This window comes from Crocodylus siamensis, chromosome 9, assembly GCF_052110815.1.
Source record: "Crocodylus siamensis isolate JL-2025a chromosome 9, ASM5211081v1, whole genome shotgun sequence".
Classification (NCBI taxonomy): domain Eukaryota; kingdom Metazoa; phylum Chordata; order Crocodylia; family Crocodylidae; genus Crocodylus; species Crocodylus siamensis.
Window position 1 is genome coordinate 17338577 of NC_143403.1, and position 20990 is coordinate 17359566.

At 43.2% G+C, this 20990-nt stretch overlaps 1 protein-coding gene across 1 annotated transcript in view; it reads right to left on the minus strand.

Moving 5' to 3' along the window:
• Positions 1-4474: 4474 nt before the first annotated feature.
• Positions 4475-20990, minus strand: part of WDR88 (WD repeat domain 88) — a 28293-nt gene continuing 11777 nt past the window's right edge. Inside the window, exons 6-11 of the mRNA XM_090063269.1 lie at positions 20448-20577; positions 17834-18018; positions 15724-15806; positions 9899-9967; positions 9443-9532; positions 4475-4968 (exon numbers count right to left, since the gene is read on the minus strand). Of these exons, the coding sequence (XP_089919395.1) occupies positions 4831-4968; positions 9443-9532; positions 9899-9967; positions 15724-15806; positions 17834-18018; positions 20448-20577 (695 nt within the window). The 3' untranslated portion in view covers positions 4475-4830. The remainder of the gene's footprint in view (positions 4969-9442; positions 9533-9898; positions 9968-15723; positions 15807-17833; positions 18019-20447; positions 20578-20990) is intronic.

The window sequence follows — 20990 nt, forward strand, 5'->3', positions numbered from 1 at the left end:
GGCCGCTACGCCGAGCCGCGGCGCGGCCCCAAGACACCGCGGGCGGCGGGAAGCGCGGCCCGTGTGCGCGGGTCGGGCAGCCCGAGCACGACGAGCCCCCGGAGGAAGGCAGCTGAGGACGCAAGGCCCCGGTGCAGCAGTTTCCTTCGGCCCAGAGCGTGCGCCTGAATCCTCAGCAGCTCCCTCCTCCACGGACGAGCGCGGCGCTGCCTGCGCACGGACTCCTCCAGCTCGCTGAGCTCCGGCAGCCGCAAATCTTCCTTTCTGCCAGAGCCGGGCCCATCCCGGCAGGCAAGTACCGGGCCGCCGCGGCTCCCTGCATCGCGCGGTCGCCACGTGGCGGGGATGTCGGTAGCCGGGCATGGCCCCCGCTCAGCACGCGTCCAAGGCCACACAAAGCCGCCCGCTGGATGCTGAGGTCGGGACCGGGGGTTCCGGCGCGACGGAGCGCTCCGCGAACGGGGCAAAGTTTGTCTCGACAGGATGGAAAACTTCCTTTGCCCAAGACAACACGAACTCCGCAAGACTCAAAACCTCCTTCCCTTCCAAGTGCAAGGCACATTTCTTTGACTCTGTTCTCTAACATAAAATACACCCATGTATATCTATAGACAGATAGATCTACAGCTATATAGGCATAGGGGAGAAGGATTTGGAGTGAAGTATCTTGTCTAACACTGCCTCCACAGGACCTCCATCTAACCCAGGAGGTGCATAGTCCCACCGGGGAGACGCCTTGCTGGATCTGGTCTGGGCCACGGGCGACAACCTGGTGAGGGGGCTGCAGGTGCTCGACCACCTGGGCGACAGCGATCATCGCCTGCTGGGATTCACCGTCCAGCACAAGGTGGTGAAGGCCTGCAGCGAAGCAGCGGCCCTGGACTTCAGGAGGGCGGACTTCAATGAGGTAAGCAGATTAGTGGGTGAGACATTGAGGTCCTGGAGTGGGGGGGGGAGCCAGGTGTCCAAGAAGAGTGGTCGCTTCTTAAGGAGACGATACTCCAAGCCCAAAGGGAGGTAATCCCTACACGGATCAAAGGGGGCAAAAGGGCACAAAAGCCCCCAGGGCTCACCAAAAGCATCCGGGAATGTCTCCTAGCTAAAAAGGAGGCTTACACCCAATGGAAGGGAGGGGCCACCACCAGGGGGTACTACTCCTCGGTTGCTTGGGGCTGCAGGGGGGCGGTCAGGAAGGCCAAGGCGGAGATGGAACTGGGACTAGCAACCTGGATCAAGGACAACAAGAAGTCCTTTTTTAAATACATAGGGGTAAAAAGAAGGTACGTGGGGTCTCTGCAGGACATGCTAGGAAATCTGGTTGTCACACCAGACAGCAAAGCTAACCTATTTAATGACGTCTTTGCCTCCATTTTTCTGAGCAGGGACCAGGTCATCCCTCCCACTGGGACCCCCATAGGCCCCGTGGGAGGCGCACCCAGGCCTAGGGTCAATGAGGGCCTAGTCAGGGAACTTCTGGAGGGGCTGGTCGTATTTAAATTAGCAGGTCCTGACGATCTCCACCCCAGGGTGCTGAGGGAATTAGCAGAGGTCATTACGGGACCCCTGGCACAGCTTTACAAGCACTTGTGGTGCTCTGGTGTGGTGCCAGAGGACTGGGAAAGGGCCAACGTGGTCCCCATTTTCAAAAAAGGGAGGAAGGAGGACCCAGGAAACTGTAGGCCAGTCAGTCTTACCTCAATCCTGGGCAAGCTTTTTGAGAGAATTATCCTTGCGCATCTCCACAAGGGACCAGTAGGGAAGATTATGCCTAGGGGCAACCAACATGGGTTCATTAGAGGCAGGTCCTGTCAGACCAACCTGGTGGCCTTCTATGACCAGGTCACAAAATCCTTGGACACAGGTGTCGCAGTGAAAAGTCTTTCTGGACTCATTAAAAAACTAGGGGACTGTGGCGTCGACACCTACACAGTCAGGTGGGTCACTAACTGGCTGGAGGGCCGCACCCAGAGAGTGGTGGTGGACGGGTCTTATTCGACCTGGAGGGATGTGGGCAGTGGGGTCCCCAGGGCTTGGTCCTCAGGCCTGCACTGTTCAACATCTTCATCAGCCACTTGGATGAGGGGGTAAAAAGCACCCTGTGCAAATTCGCAGACAACACTAAGATGTGGGGAGAAGTGGGCACACCAGAAGGGAGCAATGAGCTGCAATCGGACCTAGACAGGTTACAGGGGTGGGTGGGCACATGAGAACAGGATGGGTTTCAACACTGACAAGTGCAAGGTGATGCACCTGGGGAGGAAGAACCAGCAGCATATCTACAGGCTGGGGAGCTCCCTTCTCGTCAGCGCAGAGGCAGAAAAGGATCTTGGAGTCATCATTGATGCCAAAATGAACATGGGCTGACAGTATGGGGACGCAGTCAGGAAGGCCAACCGCACCTTGTCATGCATCCACAGATGCTTCTCAAGCAGGTCCAAGGAGGTGATCCTCCCCCTTTATGCGGCACTGGTCAGGCTGCAGTTGGAGAACTGCATCCAGTTCTGGGCACCGCACTTCAGGAGGGATGTGGACAACATGGAGAGGGTCCACAGCAAGGCCACCTGCATGATCTGTCCCTGGATCACTACCACAACAAGATACTTAACTGCACATCCTTTTCCTATATCTATCTATCTATCTATCTATATAGATCTATAGCTATATAGATATAGTGGAGAAGGATGTGCAGTGAAGTATCTTGTTGTGGTAGTGTTGTTTTTTAGGGTATTTTGTTTCATTTTGTTATACATGCAGATATCAAAATGGCTTAGTTGCATCAACTAATGGCCTGGTGCTTAGTTGATACATACATATCTTTACGTATATCAAAATGAAACAAAATACCCTAAAAAAAACAACACTACCACAACAAGATACTTCACTGCACATCCTTCTCCCCTTGGGACAGGAGAAGAGAACAAACAACATCATGTGACATATTAGTCACAGATCAATGTTCCTGGGGAAAGCAGCTGGATACTGTAATGATGAGTACAGAGTATGCACCTTGATAGACCAGAAGCGGGTGAGACAACAGGACAGGCAGTGCCACTAACCCAACAGGAAATGGCTGTAGGTAGAAGCAAACACTTCTGAGAATAAGGGGGAATATGGCAGACAGTCCTCGGAAGCTCTTAAAGCCATGAAACAAGCATATGATTCAGTTCCTGAATTGCTTAATTTTATTATATGGTTAGGACTGTATTTTGCAAAATTCGTCTCCAAACAGGCTGTTTATTCACAAGTACTAAATTGGCTGAAATCCCATTATGATGTAGTTGCAGAATTTCCTTTTCTCTTTATTCTTTGTCCAGTTTTAGAAAATCAATTCTGTTAAATAAGTAGCTATAATACACACTGGCTTAATAAAACTTGTATTTGCTACCCCAAAGAAAGAATGTTTGATTTATTTTTCTTATTTTGGGAACTAAAAATAGCCTTTCAAAGAAAATTTCTAACCATTCATACCTGAATGTCACACTGTTCATGCACAAAAATCTCTCTACTTAGCAATTGGTCTCACTGTCTCAACTGAAAAACTTAAGAGCTTTGATTTCTTATCTGAAAGGGCCAAGAAGAACAAAAGGCATCGTGAGTTCTAATATAAAAGCACTACTTAATTAAACTAACCATTTTCAAATGTGAGGAAATTAGTCCAGAATTCCTATTCACATTTAAGACTACTTATTCCAACAAGAAAATGTGCATATACCATATTATATATTTTGAAAAAAACAAGTACACATCACACTGCATTTTCCTCAACCTTTTACAAAAACATAATGATATTTTAAAAGAAAAGGAAGAAAGTATTGAATCTTACTGCAACTTGTCACCTAATATTTTATGCAATATTTTACCCAGTAAAGCTGGATGAAACATACCATAACCTCGGGATCAATTCGTAGGGTCAAAGTCAATGCCCACTGCTTGAAGGCACAATGAAAGACCATTTGCAAAGATCTTCCAAAGTACAATGAACAAAGCACAAGTATGTGTAATAAAATGGTCAAATATGGTGCAGACATGAGAAGAAGATGACCTGGGGATTCCAGCTGTTGTTTCAAAGGCTCCACAAGAAATACATTCAAAAAGGAAGAACTCTACATATGTATAATAGATTTCCCTTTGTTTCACAGCTTAATTACATTGCAGGCTGCTACATGCTCCTTACTAAGGTAAAAGTTACATTTTTTTCCTAATAAATTCCTCTTAAGAGGACTCAGTCTGACTACAAACTCATTCTCATATAACTGCTGAATAGGGGTGGTCTTTAGAATACTGGGAAGTGTTGGAATTGTTCTGTATGTGGCAAGAGCAGGTCTGTATTATACAGAATTTATAGAGAGCTGTCTTAGAACTTTTTAATGAAGGGTAAGGTGGTAATTTTCTAGTACAGGGCAGCATTAATTGTTTTCAGAAATTACGGCTTGATCTTGTCATGTTATATTAGGAAACTACTGCACACGTGATCAGTGAATCAAAAGTATTTTTTAATGTAAAGGTCAATGTACAGCATGGGTTTAAAGGAAGTTCTTAGGTTTCTGTGTGCATAAAATATATACAGGAGTGTTGGTTATAAGAGTGGTGGTCTAAGGACATAGGCAGACAAGGCTTTTTGGGTAAATGTGATAATTTTTGTTAGACCAACTAAATACAGTAGTTGGAAAAATAGTAAGCTTAACATTTTTCCAACTATTTAGTTGGTCTAATGAAACATATACCTAAAGAATCTTGTCTGCCTAAAATACATACAGATATTCACAAATATGCACAGACATATGCTTAATATACCTCAGGTATTAACAAACAGACATTTCTGGGATGCATTTAGAGATCAGGAGAACATGTAGGTGGCAACGGCATGATATTTCTTGTTGGCATAGCCAGTCGACAGAATACACACTTTGTTACCACACCAGAATCATTGCATTGTAGGAGCGAGAAAGGCTTCTCACAGTCTTCACACTGATGTAAATGCAAAAAAAAAAGAAAAAAAAAAGGCTGTCAGTTAATTGATTACACATGACAGTCAAGTTCTATCAAGTTATATTCATGTACAAACCTGATTTCTGAGTTTCATGTGCTTTAACTCCAAGTGGAGCTCAGGCTCAGTCAGTCTTTGCACATAAAACTTTCTTAAATATGCATTTATCTTTTCTGTGGTTTGTAATATTGCATTAGCAAATAACATTATTTCTATAGCACTGGAAGTATGATGGGATTTTAGAAAACAAAGATTTCATAGATTTCATAGACATTAGGGCTGGAAGGGACCTCGGGAGATCATCGAGTCCAGCCCCCTGCCCAAAGGGCAGGAAGTCAGCTGGGGTCATAGGATCCCAGCAAGATAAGCATCCAATTTACTCTTGAAGGTGTTCAATGTAGGTGCTTGAACCACCTCCACTGGCAGACTGTTCCAGACCTTGGGGGCTCGGACAGTAAAGAAATTCTTCCTTATGTCCAGCCTGAAACGGTCTTGCAGGAGTTTGTGACCGTTCGACCTCGTCATCCCTTGGGGCGCTCTGGTGAACAGACGTTCCCCCAGATCCTGGTGGTCACCCCTGATAAACTTATAGGTGGCCATCAGATCACCCCTGAGCTTGCGCTTTTCCAGGCTAAAGAGTCCCATGGCTCTCAGCCTGTCATCGTAAGATCTGTTTTCCTGACCTCTGATCATGCGCGTGGCTCTCCTCTGGACTCTCTCAAGCTTCTCCACATCCTTTTTGAATTGTGGAGCCCAAAACTGGACGCAGTACTCCAGCTGCGGCCTCACCAAGGCCAAGTACAAGGGGAGAATGACGTCCCGGGATTTGCTCGAGAAGCATCTATGGATGCACGCCAGCATTTTGGTCGCTTTACTAGCCGCAGCATCGCCTTGCAGGCTCATGTTCATCTTGTGGTCAATGATGACCCCCGAGTCTCTTTCTTCTGTAGTGCTAACCAACGTAGCACTGCCGAGCCTATAAAGGTGCTGCAGGTTTTTCCTCCCAAGGTGGAGAACCTTGCATTTATCGGTGTTAAACACCATGAGGTTCTCGTCTGCCCATTTGCTGAGCTTGTCCAGGTCAGCCTGGATCACCCGCCTATCTTCTGGCGTGGATGCTTTGCCCCAAAGTTTGGTGTCATCGGCGAACTTGGCCAGTCCACTCCTGACTCCAGTGTCCACATCGTTAATGAAAATGTTGAACAGTATGGGTCCCAGGACAGAGCCTTGAGGGACCCCACTGGTCACAGGGCACCATGATGAGTGACTGCCATCAATCACAACCCTCTGGGTCCGACCACGAAGCCAATTTCCCAGCCAGCAGATCGTGGTGGAGCCAAGGCCACAACTGTGCAGTTTGACCAAGAGGTGATCATGGGATACCAGATCAAAAGCTTTTTTGAAGTCAAGATATATGACATCAATCTCTTCTCCCTTGTCCAGATGATAGATCACCTGGTCATAGAAGGAAATGAGATTGGTCAAACAAGACCTACCCGCAACAAACCCGTGCTGGCTGTCCCTTAGAATGTTAGCCTGGGCCAGTCCCTCAAGGATGGCCTCCTTAATAAACTTTTCTAAGATCTTCCCCAGGATAGAAGTCAGGCTAATGGGCCTGTAGTTAGCCAGATCCACTCTCCTCCCTTTCTTGAAGATCGGCACCACATTGGCCTTCTTCCAGTCTTCAGGCACTACACCAGAGCGCCAGGAGTTTTCAAAGATCCGTGCCAGGGGCTGGGCTATGACGCTCGCCAGCTCCTTGAGTACCCTGGGGTGCAGATTGTCAGGGCCAGCTGACTTGAAGGTATCCAGCTTCTCAAGGTGTTCCTTCACGAGGTCAGCATTGACGGAGGGTAGGGGATCCCCCTCACCCAGATTTCCCTGTCCCATAGCAGGCATGGGCATCCCGTGTGACTCTCTGCTCCAATATAACAATGATTAGAACTACATTTTTATTTGAAATTAAAACTGAAAGCTGTTAAGATAGCTCTTTAGTCCCTCCTTTTGCTCTTTTAACTCCATTCCTCTGCTAAATCACCTGATCCTTTGGATTACAGAAGCTATGAAACAGAAATAAATAAGCAGACCACAAAAATTGCCCTTTCCCCAATACCTATCATATCATAAAACTACTGTTGGTGTTACGAATTATGCTCTTAAAGCCACGTGCAGTTCGCTCTAGGCTGGGGCAGTGATCACGCAGAGCAAGTATCCAAAGTCAGTTATAGAATCTTTATTTGCTGCAGCGAGGTGCCTCCGAGGAGGGACCCCGCCTACCAGATATAATACTATTTTATACTTTGTAGTAAGTCAGCATTAGTTCGTGATTAGCTTGTGCTCGTAAAAATACCCAATCACCTATTAACTAAATCACTGTTCTATCCAATCAAGTGGTACAGTGAGCGTGAACACCAAAGTTTAACTCTTGTGACTACATGCCCTATATATTTTTGCCAAGATGAATCTTATCTTACAAAAACAAGCCTTGTACCGCCTCTAAGGTTTCTCTGTTGACGAGACTCCTCTGTTGACTGGATTCAGCTAGTTTCATATCTTGTCAGTAACCCTTATACAGTACCCCTCTTCCCCCAGCCGTCTCATAAGGCTGTGTCTGGTTTAATGAAATGGAGGCGAAAGGACAAGGAAATAGCCTCACTGGCTAAGCCTTGCTTTAGCCCTACAAGATTCATATACAACATTGGTGAAATCCCAACTGCACTGAAATTAATGGGAGTGTTTACACGTTCATTAAAACACTTTAAGTACTGCACATTACATTTAGTACCTCCTATTATGAGGTACTAGAAAAAGGCACATTAGCCTATTTTAACACTCATTACCTAAAGAGAACATTTTTGTGACTCTTTCATGCACATTAAAATAGGCTAATGCAGATTAAAGCGCATTTGTAGAGTGGCCAATGGAAAGGAGACTTCAGTCCTTTTCTTACTGGCTTCAGTCAGACTAGGTTTTCACGCAGCTGTATTCATGATTGTTGGATTAATTTCTAATGGATCGACATAGTACTATTTTGCAATTTATTATGCATAAAACTTCAAAAAAGAAAGATAACCAAGCAGGTGTTATCTTTTCCCCCCTCAAATGCCCATCTTCAGTTCCAGGAGGTCGGTGAGAGAAACCTCCGGGGCAGAACCACGCTGCGTCCAAGGGTCGAAGGCGAGTTGTGTTCCCTGCTGCTGAGAGGGGGGATGGCGGACACTTTGACACGTGAGCTCCCGGTCCCAGCCCGGTTGTCACGGCTGGCCCGAACCCCCTGGGCCAGGCCTCCCGTGGTCCTGGGCCGTGCCCCGGGTGCTGCTGCTGCGCTTCGCTCGCCGCTCAGTGCGGCAAACCTTTGGGGAGGGCTCCTCGCGGGTCGGCGGGCCGCCGCCGGTGTTCAGGTGAGGTGGTTACCAGCAAAGCAGCCGGCTGTGCCTCCGCACGGGTCACCTCCTGGAACTGAAGATGGGCATTTGAGGTCCAAAAAATGTGTCCCTGAAAATCTCCGCGGACATTTCCTAGAAGTTTTGAATCCGTGGCACCCGGCCCCACCACCGGGGTGAACCACCAAAAGTGTCCGCCCTCCTGGATCGAAGGGTCGGACGCCGCGTTCAAAAACGACCTCATACGGACTTCCAGGCCGCGCCGGGGGGCCCAGGTCACTCTAGTCTGGCACTGTGAAGAGACATGAGAGGTGTACTGCTGTCACATTAGCAACAGATATATTTAAAGTTTAGAAAAATTGCTTTGGCTCATTTTGAGGACTTTAAATTCAACAGGAAACTCTGATAAAAAGTAATAGATAAAAAATTAAATTATGGATTAGTTTCCATATTATCTTTTCATTTAGTTTTATTTGCTTCATAAAAAAAGTGTATAGGAACCGGCAAATTTGACATCAGAAATAATTGGCAGGGGACCTGGTAACTGATTTATTTTGATGGAATTGAGGCTATTAATGTTAATCCTTTCTAAGTGTAATCTACTTTATAATTCACTTTACAAAATCTTAGAACACACACACACACAAACCCAGGAGTTAGTATATGTTGATTTATATTCATTAACATTACTGCCTGAGGTCAGCAATACTGGTAAATAACCAGTTAGTCACTTCAAAGAGCATCAGGCACAGGAAGCCATTTTTTTTATTTGAAAAGCACATCAGATGGTTTACCGTTGTTTCTAAAAATGCAGCAACATTGGCACACACAAATATTTGTCCAAATTCTATTTTTAAACAAAGACGAAGACTGGCAATATTATTTTGAAACTTTCCCATCCCATTTTTTGAAACTCCCGCAATCTCTTGCAAAGGCAAGAAACTCCCACATGATCTCTGCAAAGGCAAGAAAAAAATAAGGTAAAATCCGTGTTTGATCCCAGCATCTTGATAGCATCTCTCCAGCCTTCATATTTTGTTTCTGAACAAAAAGTGAAAGGAAAAAGCAAAACCTGAACTATTTGTGAGCCTCTTTTCCTATTTTCTATCACTGCAGGTATATGATCAGCGTTTTCAATGTTCCATAATCTCAAAGTAGAATCCTAAAACACAGAAACAACAGCTGTTTAAGGGGAAAAAGCTTTATAAAGTAAACAAAGAACAAGTAATTCTGTATGCATCTTACAAACATTTCTTGAATAAGAAAAACATGTTTTTAAGCCTGTTGTAATTTTGAAAACATAGTCTATAGCAATCAAAGAAACTGGGTTTTTGGGTCATGCCAAAAATACATACCCTCATGTAACATTTTAGTATTTTCTATAATTAAAGTAGTCATAGAACCAAAACAGAAAGATTATCTGGGCCAAATCTGTACTAAGCTATATTTTTCTCACATAAATGTTGAAACATACAGTGAAATCTGTTTTCCAATTAGTTTTCTAAACCACATGTAGATTAACTACTACCTTTGAGGAAGAGAGAATCCATTTCTTGTTGCTGCTAACTGCAACATCCATCACCCAGTCTCCATGACCCTGCAAGTAAAGCAAATTGCAACCATAACCCAAAGTAAGAGCTTCATTACTTTTATAGGTAAATAACTACTTCTGCCATAGATTCAGTCTAGAATACCGTGTGATGTACATTCTCTGTGCAAGCTCATTCATCCTCATAGCCAAGAGAACAGACACGGGCAGTCTCATCTTTTCTGCACACACTTGACACTGACTATTTCTCATCTGTGGTCTCTGAAGGAGTAGTGTCCCTGCTAGTGCTAAGAGATGCATTGTTGGCAACACACACACACACGTTCACTGTCTAGGAGACTAGGCTGCCAGTGCTAAGAGATGCACTGTTGGCAACACACACGCACACGTTCACTGTCTAGGAGACCAAGCTGCCAGTGATATCAGCATTTGAGCTGGGGCAAAGCGGGCCTAGGCTAGCAGTAGGCATGGGGCGGGGGTGGGGGGCGGGGAGAAGGCAGTCCCGGGCTCTGGGTGGCAGCATCAGGCAGCAGAAGAGCTGCCTGGGGCACAAGGGTGCAGAACCTGCAGAGCTGTGTTCTTAGGTGACAGCCAGGAGTCTGGCCCCCGCCCAATCACCATCTCTACATGCATTTCAGTGCAGTTAATTACTCCACTGTAAAATAGTACTGTCCCCAACAGTACTACCTTATGGTGAAGTTAATTAGTTTGCTGTGCCCTAATGCCAGGGCATGTGTAGACGGTGATGCAATGGTGATACTTTATGGTGGAGCTAATCACTCTACTCTTCAGTAAAGCACACGTGTACATGCACCTGAAGTGTAGGAGAACGTTCAAGGCAGCCACCAGCAGCTTCTAATTTCAGGTATAGGAAGTCAATTCAGAAGGCAGGTTGGGACAAAGAGCTGCGATGAGTGCGTCAGACAAGGTAGGAGGTTCACAGCTAATCACTAAGCACACATAGAGATTTATAGTAGCATCCTCAGGTATCTTATCATAAGAACAGAAATCTAAAATGAAGAAGTAACTCAAATTGTGAAGTTATTCAAACATGAAAAGAAATACCAACAAACCTCCTATTGTTCAAACCAATTTTTGTTGATATGTGGGAAGTGTTAATTTATAGTGTTTATAAAAAATGAAGGAATTAATACTCTTCTGACATGAACCAAGGCAAAGATACATTTAAAATGATGCACATAAGTTTGGCATTTAGAAAGAGCATTTAAAAAGTGCTTTTATTTTTAGTAAGTAGCGTAGAATTTGTTTATATAGACACATGGATACTAAACTGGAATTCTCCATAGCTGCAGAAACATTAGCATTTAAACAGATGTCTTCTAATTTTACAGGAAATTGAGTTACAGATGGTGACTGCTGAGAACTGGGAAATTACAAGTGGCTGTTATGTGAAAAACCTGTACTGCAAGAAAATGTGTAGTTTGATAATAATGTTTTTCAGAGTCTGAACTGAAAGCCATTAAAGAACCCCAAACTGGATGGTGTGATTGCTCAAAAACTTTAATTTGAATAGCCATCATTCAGAAAAGCACTTAAGCATGTGCTTAATTAAGCTAATGGGGCCTTGACCAATTATTGGTAGTTCCTGAATAGAGAAATGTTCCTGAATAAGAAGTTACGTGATTTCCTGAAAAGGTAGCAAGCTATGTGTTTTCTTCAGGAAAAGCTACTTTTTGAGGTATTTTGAAAAGACTAGCCTTTTCAGAAGTCTTCCAAATGGGATTGTTGGCACTCACAGAACTTGATAAGAGTAGGCTTGATTCTCCTTTCACTTAACAAGGCCTTTATAGCAATGTAAGTCAGGACTAAATAATTTAAAATCAACAGATTCACATTTGCATGGAATTAGTGTAAGAAAAAGAATCATACCAAAAGTTTCTCTTGAACCTAGCACAAAAGTCTACTCAAAGTAATGAAATGGAGATAACACACTATTCAATTTGGGTAAAGTTTGTAACTGAACCTAGAACAGTACAAGCAAAAAGTCAACCAGATTCTTTTGTGCAAAAAAGCCATAGACATTTTCAAAAGACAGTTTAGCATAACAATTGCAAATTTTAACTTCATCAATCCTCCTAATTCTCATCAAATCTCCCAGTCGGCGATCGTGGTCAGCATCACAACGCTTGCATTGGAGAAGTCAATCTGCGGCTCTGGAGTTGGTGTCATCAGGCAGGTTTTGGCTTCTTTGACCACAACCTGCACTTCCATGAAAGGAGCACCCTGGGACGGGATGGTCTTCATCTCTTTTCAAAAGGTAAGAGTCTGTTCTCTTATAGGTTGGCTGATCTCCTACGTAGGTTCATCATGGGATGGGGATGCAAACAACAGTGAGAACCTCGGATCAATAGACCACGAGCCATGCATTGGAACAGCCCACATAAGTACTAAGGGGCCCAATGGGCATCAGGACAGGGGGGCAACAAGGACACCCATCGGGGGGCTCAAATGTCTCTATACTAATGCTAGTAGGATGGGGAACAAGCAGAAGAAACTCACGCTTCTGCTTGCAAACAAAAACTTTGATCTAGTTGGGCTAACTGAAGCTTGGTGGGACCCTACCCACAATTGGGCAATAAACATTGAGGGCTATAGGCTGTATAGATGAGATAGAGTAGGGAGAAATGGGGGAGGTATGGCTCTTTACGTGAAGAAGCAATATACATCTTCCATAACCAAGATGGGATCAGAGGAGAGGCAAATTGAGGTATTGTGGGTCAGAATGCAAGGGTATCCAGGGGAAAGGGATTTGGCAGTGAGGTTCTACTACAAACCACTACATCAGGAGGAGGAGTTGGACATGGAATTCTCCTGACAGCTCTCAGGGGCTGTATGGTCAAGGGACATGGTTATCATGGGTGACCTAAGCTAGCCAAACATCTGCTGGGAGGATCAGTCAGCTAGTTCCAGCTGTTCACATAGGTTCTTAACCTGCATACAGGACCTTCACCTTCCCACTAGGGGAAATGCTTTACTTGACTTGGTCCTGGCTACAGGGGATGATTTGGTGGGGGATCTACTGATACAAGGTAACCTAGGGGACAATGACCATCACTTGATTGAATTCAGTATCTGGCATAGGGTGGGAAAGATAACCAGTAGGGTAAAAGTTCTAGACTTCAGAAAGGCTAACTTCAGTGTGCTCAGGAGTTTAGTTAGCAAAGCACTGAAGAATGGGAGAATTGGTGAGATGAGAGTCCAGGAAGAGTGGTCATTCCTAAAGGGAGCAGTCCTAAGGGTGCAGAAGAAGACAATCCCCTTGCATACAAACGGGAGCAAACGGGCCAAGAAACCCTCTTGGCCAAACAGGGAAACCCAGGAAAGCCTTGGGGCAAAAAAAGAGGAATAAAGGCTGTGGAAGCAGGGGGTAGCTACCAAGGCAGAGTATACCTACTTGGCCCACACCTGCAGGGAGGCAGTCAGAAAGGCCAGAGCGGAAATGGAACTTAGGCTGGCAACAAAAATTAAAGACAACAAAAAGTCCTTCAGGTATACAGGGAACAAAAAGAAGGCACAGGGTAGCATAGGCCCCCTACAAGACAAACAAGGGCAATTAGGGATGGATAGGAGGGACAAAGCTCAGCTCTTCAATGAGTTTATTGCCTCTGTATTCCTGAACTCGGATCAGGACAAATCTCCCAACTGAATTATAGACAGGCATAAAGAGGGAACCAGCCCACCAACTGTTAGCACCAACTTAGTAAAGACACACTTGGAGGGGCTGGATGTGTTTAAGTCAGCAGGCCCGGATGATCTTCATCCAAGGGTGCTGAAGGAATTGGCCGGTGGCATAGCAGAGCCATTGGAACAGCTGTTCAAGCACTCTTAGTGTTCAGGTCAGGTCCCAAAAAACTGGAAAGGGGCCAATGTGGTTCCTATCTTCAAGAAGGGGCAGAAGGAGGATACAGGTAACTATAGACCATTTAGTCTCACCTCTATCCGTGAGGAAACCTTTGAAAAAATTATTAAGGATCACATTTGATCTCTACAACCCATATGCACAAGTTACTAACATTAGATACCTGAAGAGCATTTCAAGTGATCGACTTTTTATTTTAAAAGTCATGGAGTTTATTCTTAAGCATCACAGCTGCCAGATCAAAATCATGATGTAATAATGATGATCAGTACTCTCAAGTTCTGTTCAACAATTTTTCACTTAAAAATAAATTTTTTTTTTTTATTTATACTCTGGTTTCAAAATGCAAGTTCTTTAAAGTCTCACTACCCAGTCTGTATGGACACCTGTACACATGACAGAGCTCTGCTCCAACACATGCTAATTAGCACACATCGGAGCAGACTCATTTAATCAAGTCTGCTGTGAGTCTGCTGGAGTGTGCTAATTAGCACACTCCGGCAGCCTACATGTCACATATATTCAGTATCCCCACATTTCAAAATGGTGGTGAGGATGCTTTAACTACAGTTTGTCAAACAAGCTTTAGTTAAAGCGCCCCCATCGCCATTTTGAAGTGTGGGACACTGAACACATGTAACACTGCAGGCCTCAGAGCCGCTCTAATTAAAGCACCCACCCCCCTCCACTCCAGAGCACATGTATAGACACCCAGGATATTACCATAGAGCAGTACTAAAGAAATTCAATTCCATAAATAAATGCTTGAACTTTAATAATTTTTGCTTGAACTAATGTCTTTTCTACTTTAAAAGATGTAAAGCTAAAAAATTCAAATGAAACCATTAACTTGGTCTTTGCACTACAGTTCTACTGCTAGTATTCAAAGCAACTGATAGACTGAATCCTTCAGCCCTTTCATGGTAAAAGCCACTGTATTCTTCACAGTCTAAAGGTAATAAGTTTGTTTCTTTGGCAGTCCAATGTACAGCACATGGTAATAGACCAGTCCTAATGTCACCAAAGTTGGATAATGCCTGAGCATTCTACATTTATCTCATGGGCAGATGCTTTTATTCAGGATAAGAGGATTTGCGTCTATTGTTAATTTGGAATAGCTACTTAAACTTGCACTCCATTTTGTTCCAGATTAACATATGTAGACAAGCCATTCCTCTTAAATAAGACAACCTACCCTGTTCATTTCTGATCATATGCAATCGGTACTCAGACTTTAATGGGCCTTTCATAGTTTCTAGGGTCGGAAGGGACCTGAGTAGATCATCTAGTCCGACCCACCGCCATGGCAGGAAATAATACTGGGGTCAAACAACCCTAGCAAGATGTTCATCCAACCGCCTCTTAAAACCCCCAGGGTAGGAGCCAGCACCACTTCTCTTGGAAGTTGGTTCCAGATCCTAGACGCCCTGACCGTGAAGTATAGCTTTCTTGAAGGTTGTTTCAAATTCCTAAGTAGATAAATCCAAACACAAACTTAATGATGACATTTCCTGACTTTTGAGGGCTTTCCTTTGCAACTTTAGCATTATTTTAATGTATTGTTTTGTGTAGATAAGTACACATATTAATACACAAATTAGCCATACTCTTGCTTTCTTGATGGAAGAAATAATCTCTCAAGACATGCAGTTCCAGTCAACACTACTGAACTGGTGGAACAAAAGAGAAATCCAGCAATATGTTTATAATAGTTCTGACTAAGCAATAATTTTGCTCATCATTATAACTGAATATGTTATCCTATGAAATTAAAATTACACAAGTATATGGCATACTCCTATCTATAAGTATAAAGGGAGTAACCAAAAAGATACAGAGATATATACGTTAGTTAATATCAAATATACACAAGTTCTGCACCTTCTTACTAAAACTAGCAATCAAATAAGAACTGAATCAATACCTGTAAAGTTAGCTTTTTATATCCTGTTCTTATATCCCATACAGCTATACTTTTGTCATATGCTCCAGACACCACAAGAGATGCTGAAAGACAAGATTAGAATACCATATTAATTTGCTTTCTCATACAGTCAAAAAATTTGACTCCTTCCAACAGTGAGTCAGACTACGTTAATAAAATTTAAATAATATACTGGTATTAGTCATGCTTTAACAAGATAGTGGAAGTCCTTTCTGTGGTTTTTAATGAGCACAGAAACCAGCATGAGATTAAATTTATCAAATATATAACTAAGCTTTGAGAAAAAAAGGATTTAAAAAAGGTGTTGACTTTGAAATTTGAGGAGGCATTGTAAAATAGCAAAAGTCATTTTTAGGATTGCTACACTCCTGCTACCAAAAAAAATCACATGCTTATTACTACAGGTTTTCTTGTAATGATAAGTTTAGTGCTTTCAACAGTTTATGTATATTCACGTACTAGGAGGTTTTCCAAACTTTTCCTGAGGCAAATCTATGTCTTTGACTGAAAAATAATAGAGTATATTTCTAATTTATGGAGCAGATAGTCAGATAAATGTATTATAGTAATCTAGTTCATTTTGAACTGTTGAACCATAATGAATTTCAAGGTAGAAGCAATAATTTTAAACACCAGTGGTCAGTCAGAGGCCTATCTGCAATTCAGCTACTGCCCATCTATCATGCTATCATGGTGCTATCATGTCGTATGTTCTCAGTCTGATTTCTTTCCACAGATTCTGTACCTAACTCATTTAACTTAGAAGATTTGGTTCTGAGGTGAAACAGCCAAATACAGCTTAAGTACTTGCAGTAGTCAAGCAAAGCAAAGCGGTAAGAGGATATTTAACATAACAGTAACTTAAAGGTATTTCCTTCAACTCTGGAATAAAATATCACGGACTAAATGAACATTTCGTTCTTCAGCTTCAAAGTTTATTTCATTCAGGATACAATTACTACCTTGCAGACAAGATTATCTAAACTTGCAGCTCATAAGCCACACATCCCACAAGGTGTTAATATGCATCCCCCAGGCTCCTACCCAGTCACTGCTTCCCACCATCACTCCAGGTGCAGCAGCAGTTGAGGTCCCTGGGCTCCCCATCTGTCCTCCCTTCAGGTTCCATTTCCTGTCCTCACACCAGCGGGCAGGATGGGATCAGTGTTGCCAAATCCACTTATCATAAGTGGAATTGGGCTTGGTATTTGAAATGTCATTGCAATTTTTTGAGAGTTGTGGGTTGATAAGAACCCCCTCTCTTTGAAATGGGTTGGACTTGTTTGAGGCTTGTTTTTAAAGGCAGTGCGGTGTTGTTTTTTTCTTGCAAGATTTGACAACACTGGGTGGGATAGGGCAGCAAGGTGCAGCTGAGGGCCACGGGGGAGCCCACAGCACTGTGCAGTAAGTAGCTGGGGAGCAGAGATGGGGTGGTCAGGGTACCTGTGTGGTGTGGTGCAGTGGAGGGAGTTTGAGAGCCATGCTGGTGCTGTGCAACATGCCACCCACATGGCATGTGACCACCTAGAAATTGGACAGCCCTCATCTAAGTTTTCTGAATATTAACCACTCAACACCTCATAGGTTTAGTGTGCCGCTACAACATCTTACAAAGTCCATGAAGGTTTTCCAAAATATCAAAGTTCTTTTGGGCCTGGAAGGTACTGTCAAAAGATGTGCCATGGTCTATCGCATTCATTATTCTTAACAATACTTAGTAGTTACTCTACATAGTGCTTTAAGTGCAATAACTTGTACTGGGATAATATCAGTAAGCACTCCATTTCTAAGGTAGTGCAGTATTTTGTTTCTACCAAATTCTTTTCATCATGATCTTTTTACAGTAAATCTTGATGATTATACCAATTAAGCAGTGTTTCAGATGTCTGATTAAAGCAGAACATAAGATCATCAATTTCAATTTACATAGATTATGTGGGTAGCCATTTAATCAGAATTAAAAACATTTAATTTTGAAAGTGACAACTGAATTAGTCATATTGTTGGCATGCAACCACTGTGACTCATCTGAAATTTCCTACTAGTACATATTTCAAGATGTTCTATTATGGTCTTTAACATAACTCACCATCTTTGCTAAAAAGACAGGAACTAACAGAACCTTGATGACCTTCTTTCAAGACAATAGGTCCATGATGACGAAAGTCCCCTGTTTTTATATCCCAGATTTTTAAGGTTCTGTCCCAAGATGCTGTGCATAAGTAACGGCCATCTAAGGTAAAGCAGCAGTCTGAGATGACATTGCTATGTCCCCTGAAATATATAAGAAAACCACTGCAATAGGGTATTGTGATTTTTAAAACTATTTTGATATTTTAAGGGCCTAATCCTGCAACTACTATCTAGTCTAAAAATCTAGAGGAACATTAAATAATATTAACTTTAAGCATTTAATTAGTGCTGTAAAAGTCACCGGGACTAATTACATGTCAAAGTCAAACACTTCCTCATGCACTGGACCATGGGCGACTCGTGCCTCCTGAGTCGGGGGAGGGCACTTGCCCCCCAGTGGCTGGTCAATGACCAGGGGGGTGTCGTCCCATCCCCCCGCAGCCAATCACGCCAACTGGGCTGGGGGTCCCCCTGCAGCCAATCACACCAAACGGAGGTAGAGGAGTCATGCCAACCCTGAAGTGCCAGCAGCGTGCCTGGAAGTGCCAGCAGTCCTCCTTGTACTCCCATTCCCTGGCTGGCACTCTTGGGGGGGCACCAGCACTCCTGCCTGCCCCTCCTGCCTGTCGCCTAAGTGGGGAATGCTGGCTGTCATGGGGTGCACCAGCACTCTCAGGCGGTGCACATGCACCCCCTACGCATCGCCACTGCACTGGACTGTAAGTGCTCAACATCTTGCAGGGTTGAATCCTAATGATTTTTGGTGAGAATTTGTTACCTGCTTCTTTTCACAGCAATATAGTAATAAATTCTCTAAATACTATAACATACTCCAGTTTCATTAGAAACAAAGGGATCCTACTGATGTGCAGGGAGCTGGCTCCAACGTGCTTGAGCAGACTCAATTAATCAAGTCTGCTGGAGCACAGAAATAAACATGCTCCAGCAGACTGTGGCATCATGTGTATCAGTGTCTCCATGCCAAAAAATGGCAGTGGGGCACTTCGAATTAAAGCTTTAGTTCAAAGTGCCCCGCCACCATTTTTCAGCACGGGGGACGCTGATACACGTGACACTCTTGTATACTTCCTCAAAAGCATCCTTTGATCATTTGGATAATCAGCATCTATCATCACATTTCATGAAACTACACAGAAATTTGAACCTATCGAAACTAAACACAGTTAAGGGAAAAGGTTAACATTAAATTCCAATTCTGGAACCAGTGAGACCCAAGAAAGAAATCTGGAAGTTCTAGAACCTGATAAGGCCTTAGTGACTCCCACAGTGTGCAATGGGGAAAGGGTTACAGGCATCTCTACAGGAAATTCATTGCAATTTATTAAGAGGCTTATTAAAATACTCCAGATTTGAGTTTCCTATTCTAAGTAAATTCCTAATCCTTCAAAGGGCTTTGTTATTGGTAATTTTTATCCAGAAGATTTATGATTAATGTTTTTATTATACAAAATGTAAATGGATGAATTCATTTAAAGCCATTGTTAATGTTTTTAATAGCAGATTTTATATCTTCATTTTCATATACTCATTTCTTACAAGAATTATAATATTCTATATTTAGATAATGATTTTCATATAATATTGACTTCAGTTAGAGTTGTGGGGGAATCAAAACCTTTCAGGTTTGGGTTCTATACATGTATTCCAATGAAATGAAGAAACATCCTCCAGAACAAGGTGAACTGCATACTAAGACAAAGAGCCAATGGTAGAAAAGCCCTGTAATAACTTTATGGTAAGGATGAGCAGGATGGATTTCAGGTGTTATGGTTTCATCTGAAAGAGTCCTTACAACACAAGCAATTTAACAATTTATTTGTTAAATGATGAAGGGCTAGTTTGAACCTGTTAAAAACTGATCTTTTGGTTGAAGGAGGTATATACATTTAAAACCTGACATTCAGACTTTGAAGTTTCATTTCTTACACACACTGCTATCCCATTGAAACTCTTCACCACTCCCTGTGATACTTAACTTCTTCTCATTTGTTAATTGTTAGCCTATAATATTTCTAATCATTAGGAAACACCAATAGCACACTTATACTACAAAATATTACGGTACAATAATGGCAATTTTGGCACTCTGGGCAAAGGTGCTTTTGATGCTGGATAACGGGGGCAGATATGCTGAGCACCAAGGACTAGAGGTGTCCATCCCTGCAGAATACTGCTGGCACCCCCCCTAAATCAGGATGTGAGGGGCTTTCTTACTTTCCCCACCCTACTTATGCTACCAGATGCTATCATTTGCCTTCTCCATTATCCACCTTTTTATTTCAGTACCTAGAAATTCTGACTATTCTCTTTAGAAATGCTTATAGCTCTACAGATGTACCTCATCTCTTATTCATGGCATGAAGTATACATAGAACATCATGCTCAACCTTTCTTTGTATATTGTTTGCATATTTTTCACTTTATGTATTGCCCTGTTTGGTTAAATAATTGGCCTTTCATTTTCTCTATTACAGACTGTATCACAAATCTCCCTGGTACTTTTAAAAGGTACACATGGCCCTTGGTTTAGTTATACTACTGTTTCTTACTCATCAATTGTGATTGTGGTGGATTGTGCCACAATATCCCAAAGCTTTATAGTCTTATCATATGAGACTGAAGCCACTCGCTGGTTATCAGGATCAAAGCAGCATCTTGTGACCGTGCTTCTGTGATGATCTACAACAAATAACACCAACAAAAGAATCTCAGAATTCTGCTTCTCTGAAAGCACTGTTTTGCAGGATTCTCAGATGTAGGTTTCAGAGTCCTACTTTGAGATGGGCCAAACTCCTAAAGGGCTAAACCCATAAAGGACTTATTTATTGCAGTGAATAGTGTTTTGGCCTCTACTTATACATAGTGGGTGTGTCTACATGCACTACGAATGTGCATTAGGCTTGCTACACAGTAAAACACTGCACAGCAAGACAGCCCTGGGAAGGCATATACATGTGCAGCCTCTTGGGAGCAAATTTGTTCCTTACGGGAATAGGCTGATCCTGGCCTCTTTCTGCCCTGCCCTGCTCTACCCCTGTGCAGGCTCTGGCCATAGCTGCCTTATGCCAGGGCACTCTTTAAAAGGGAGCCTT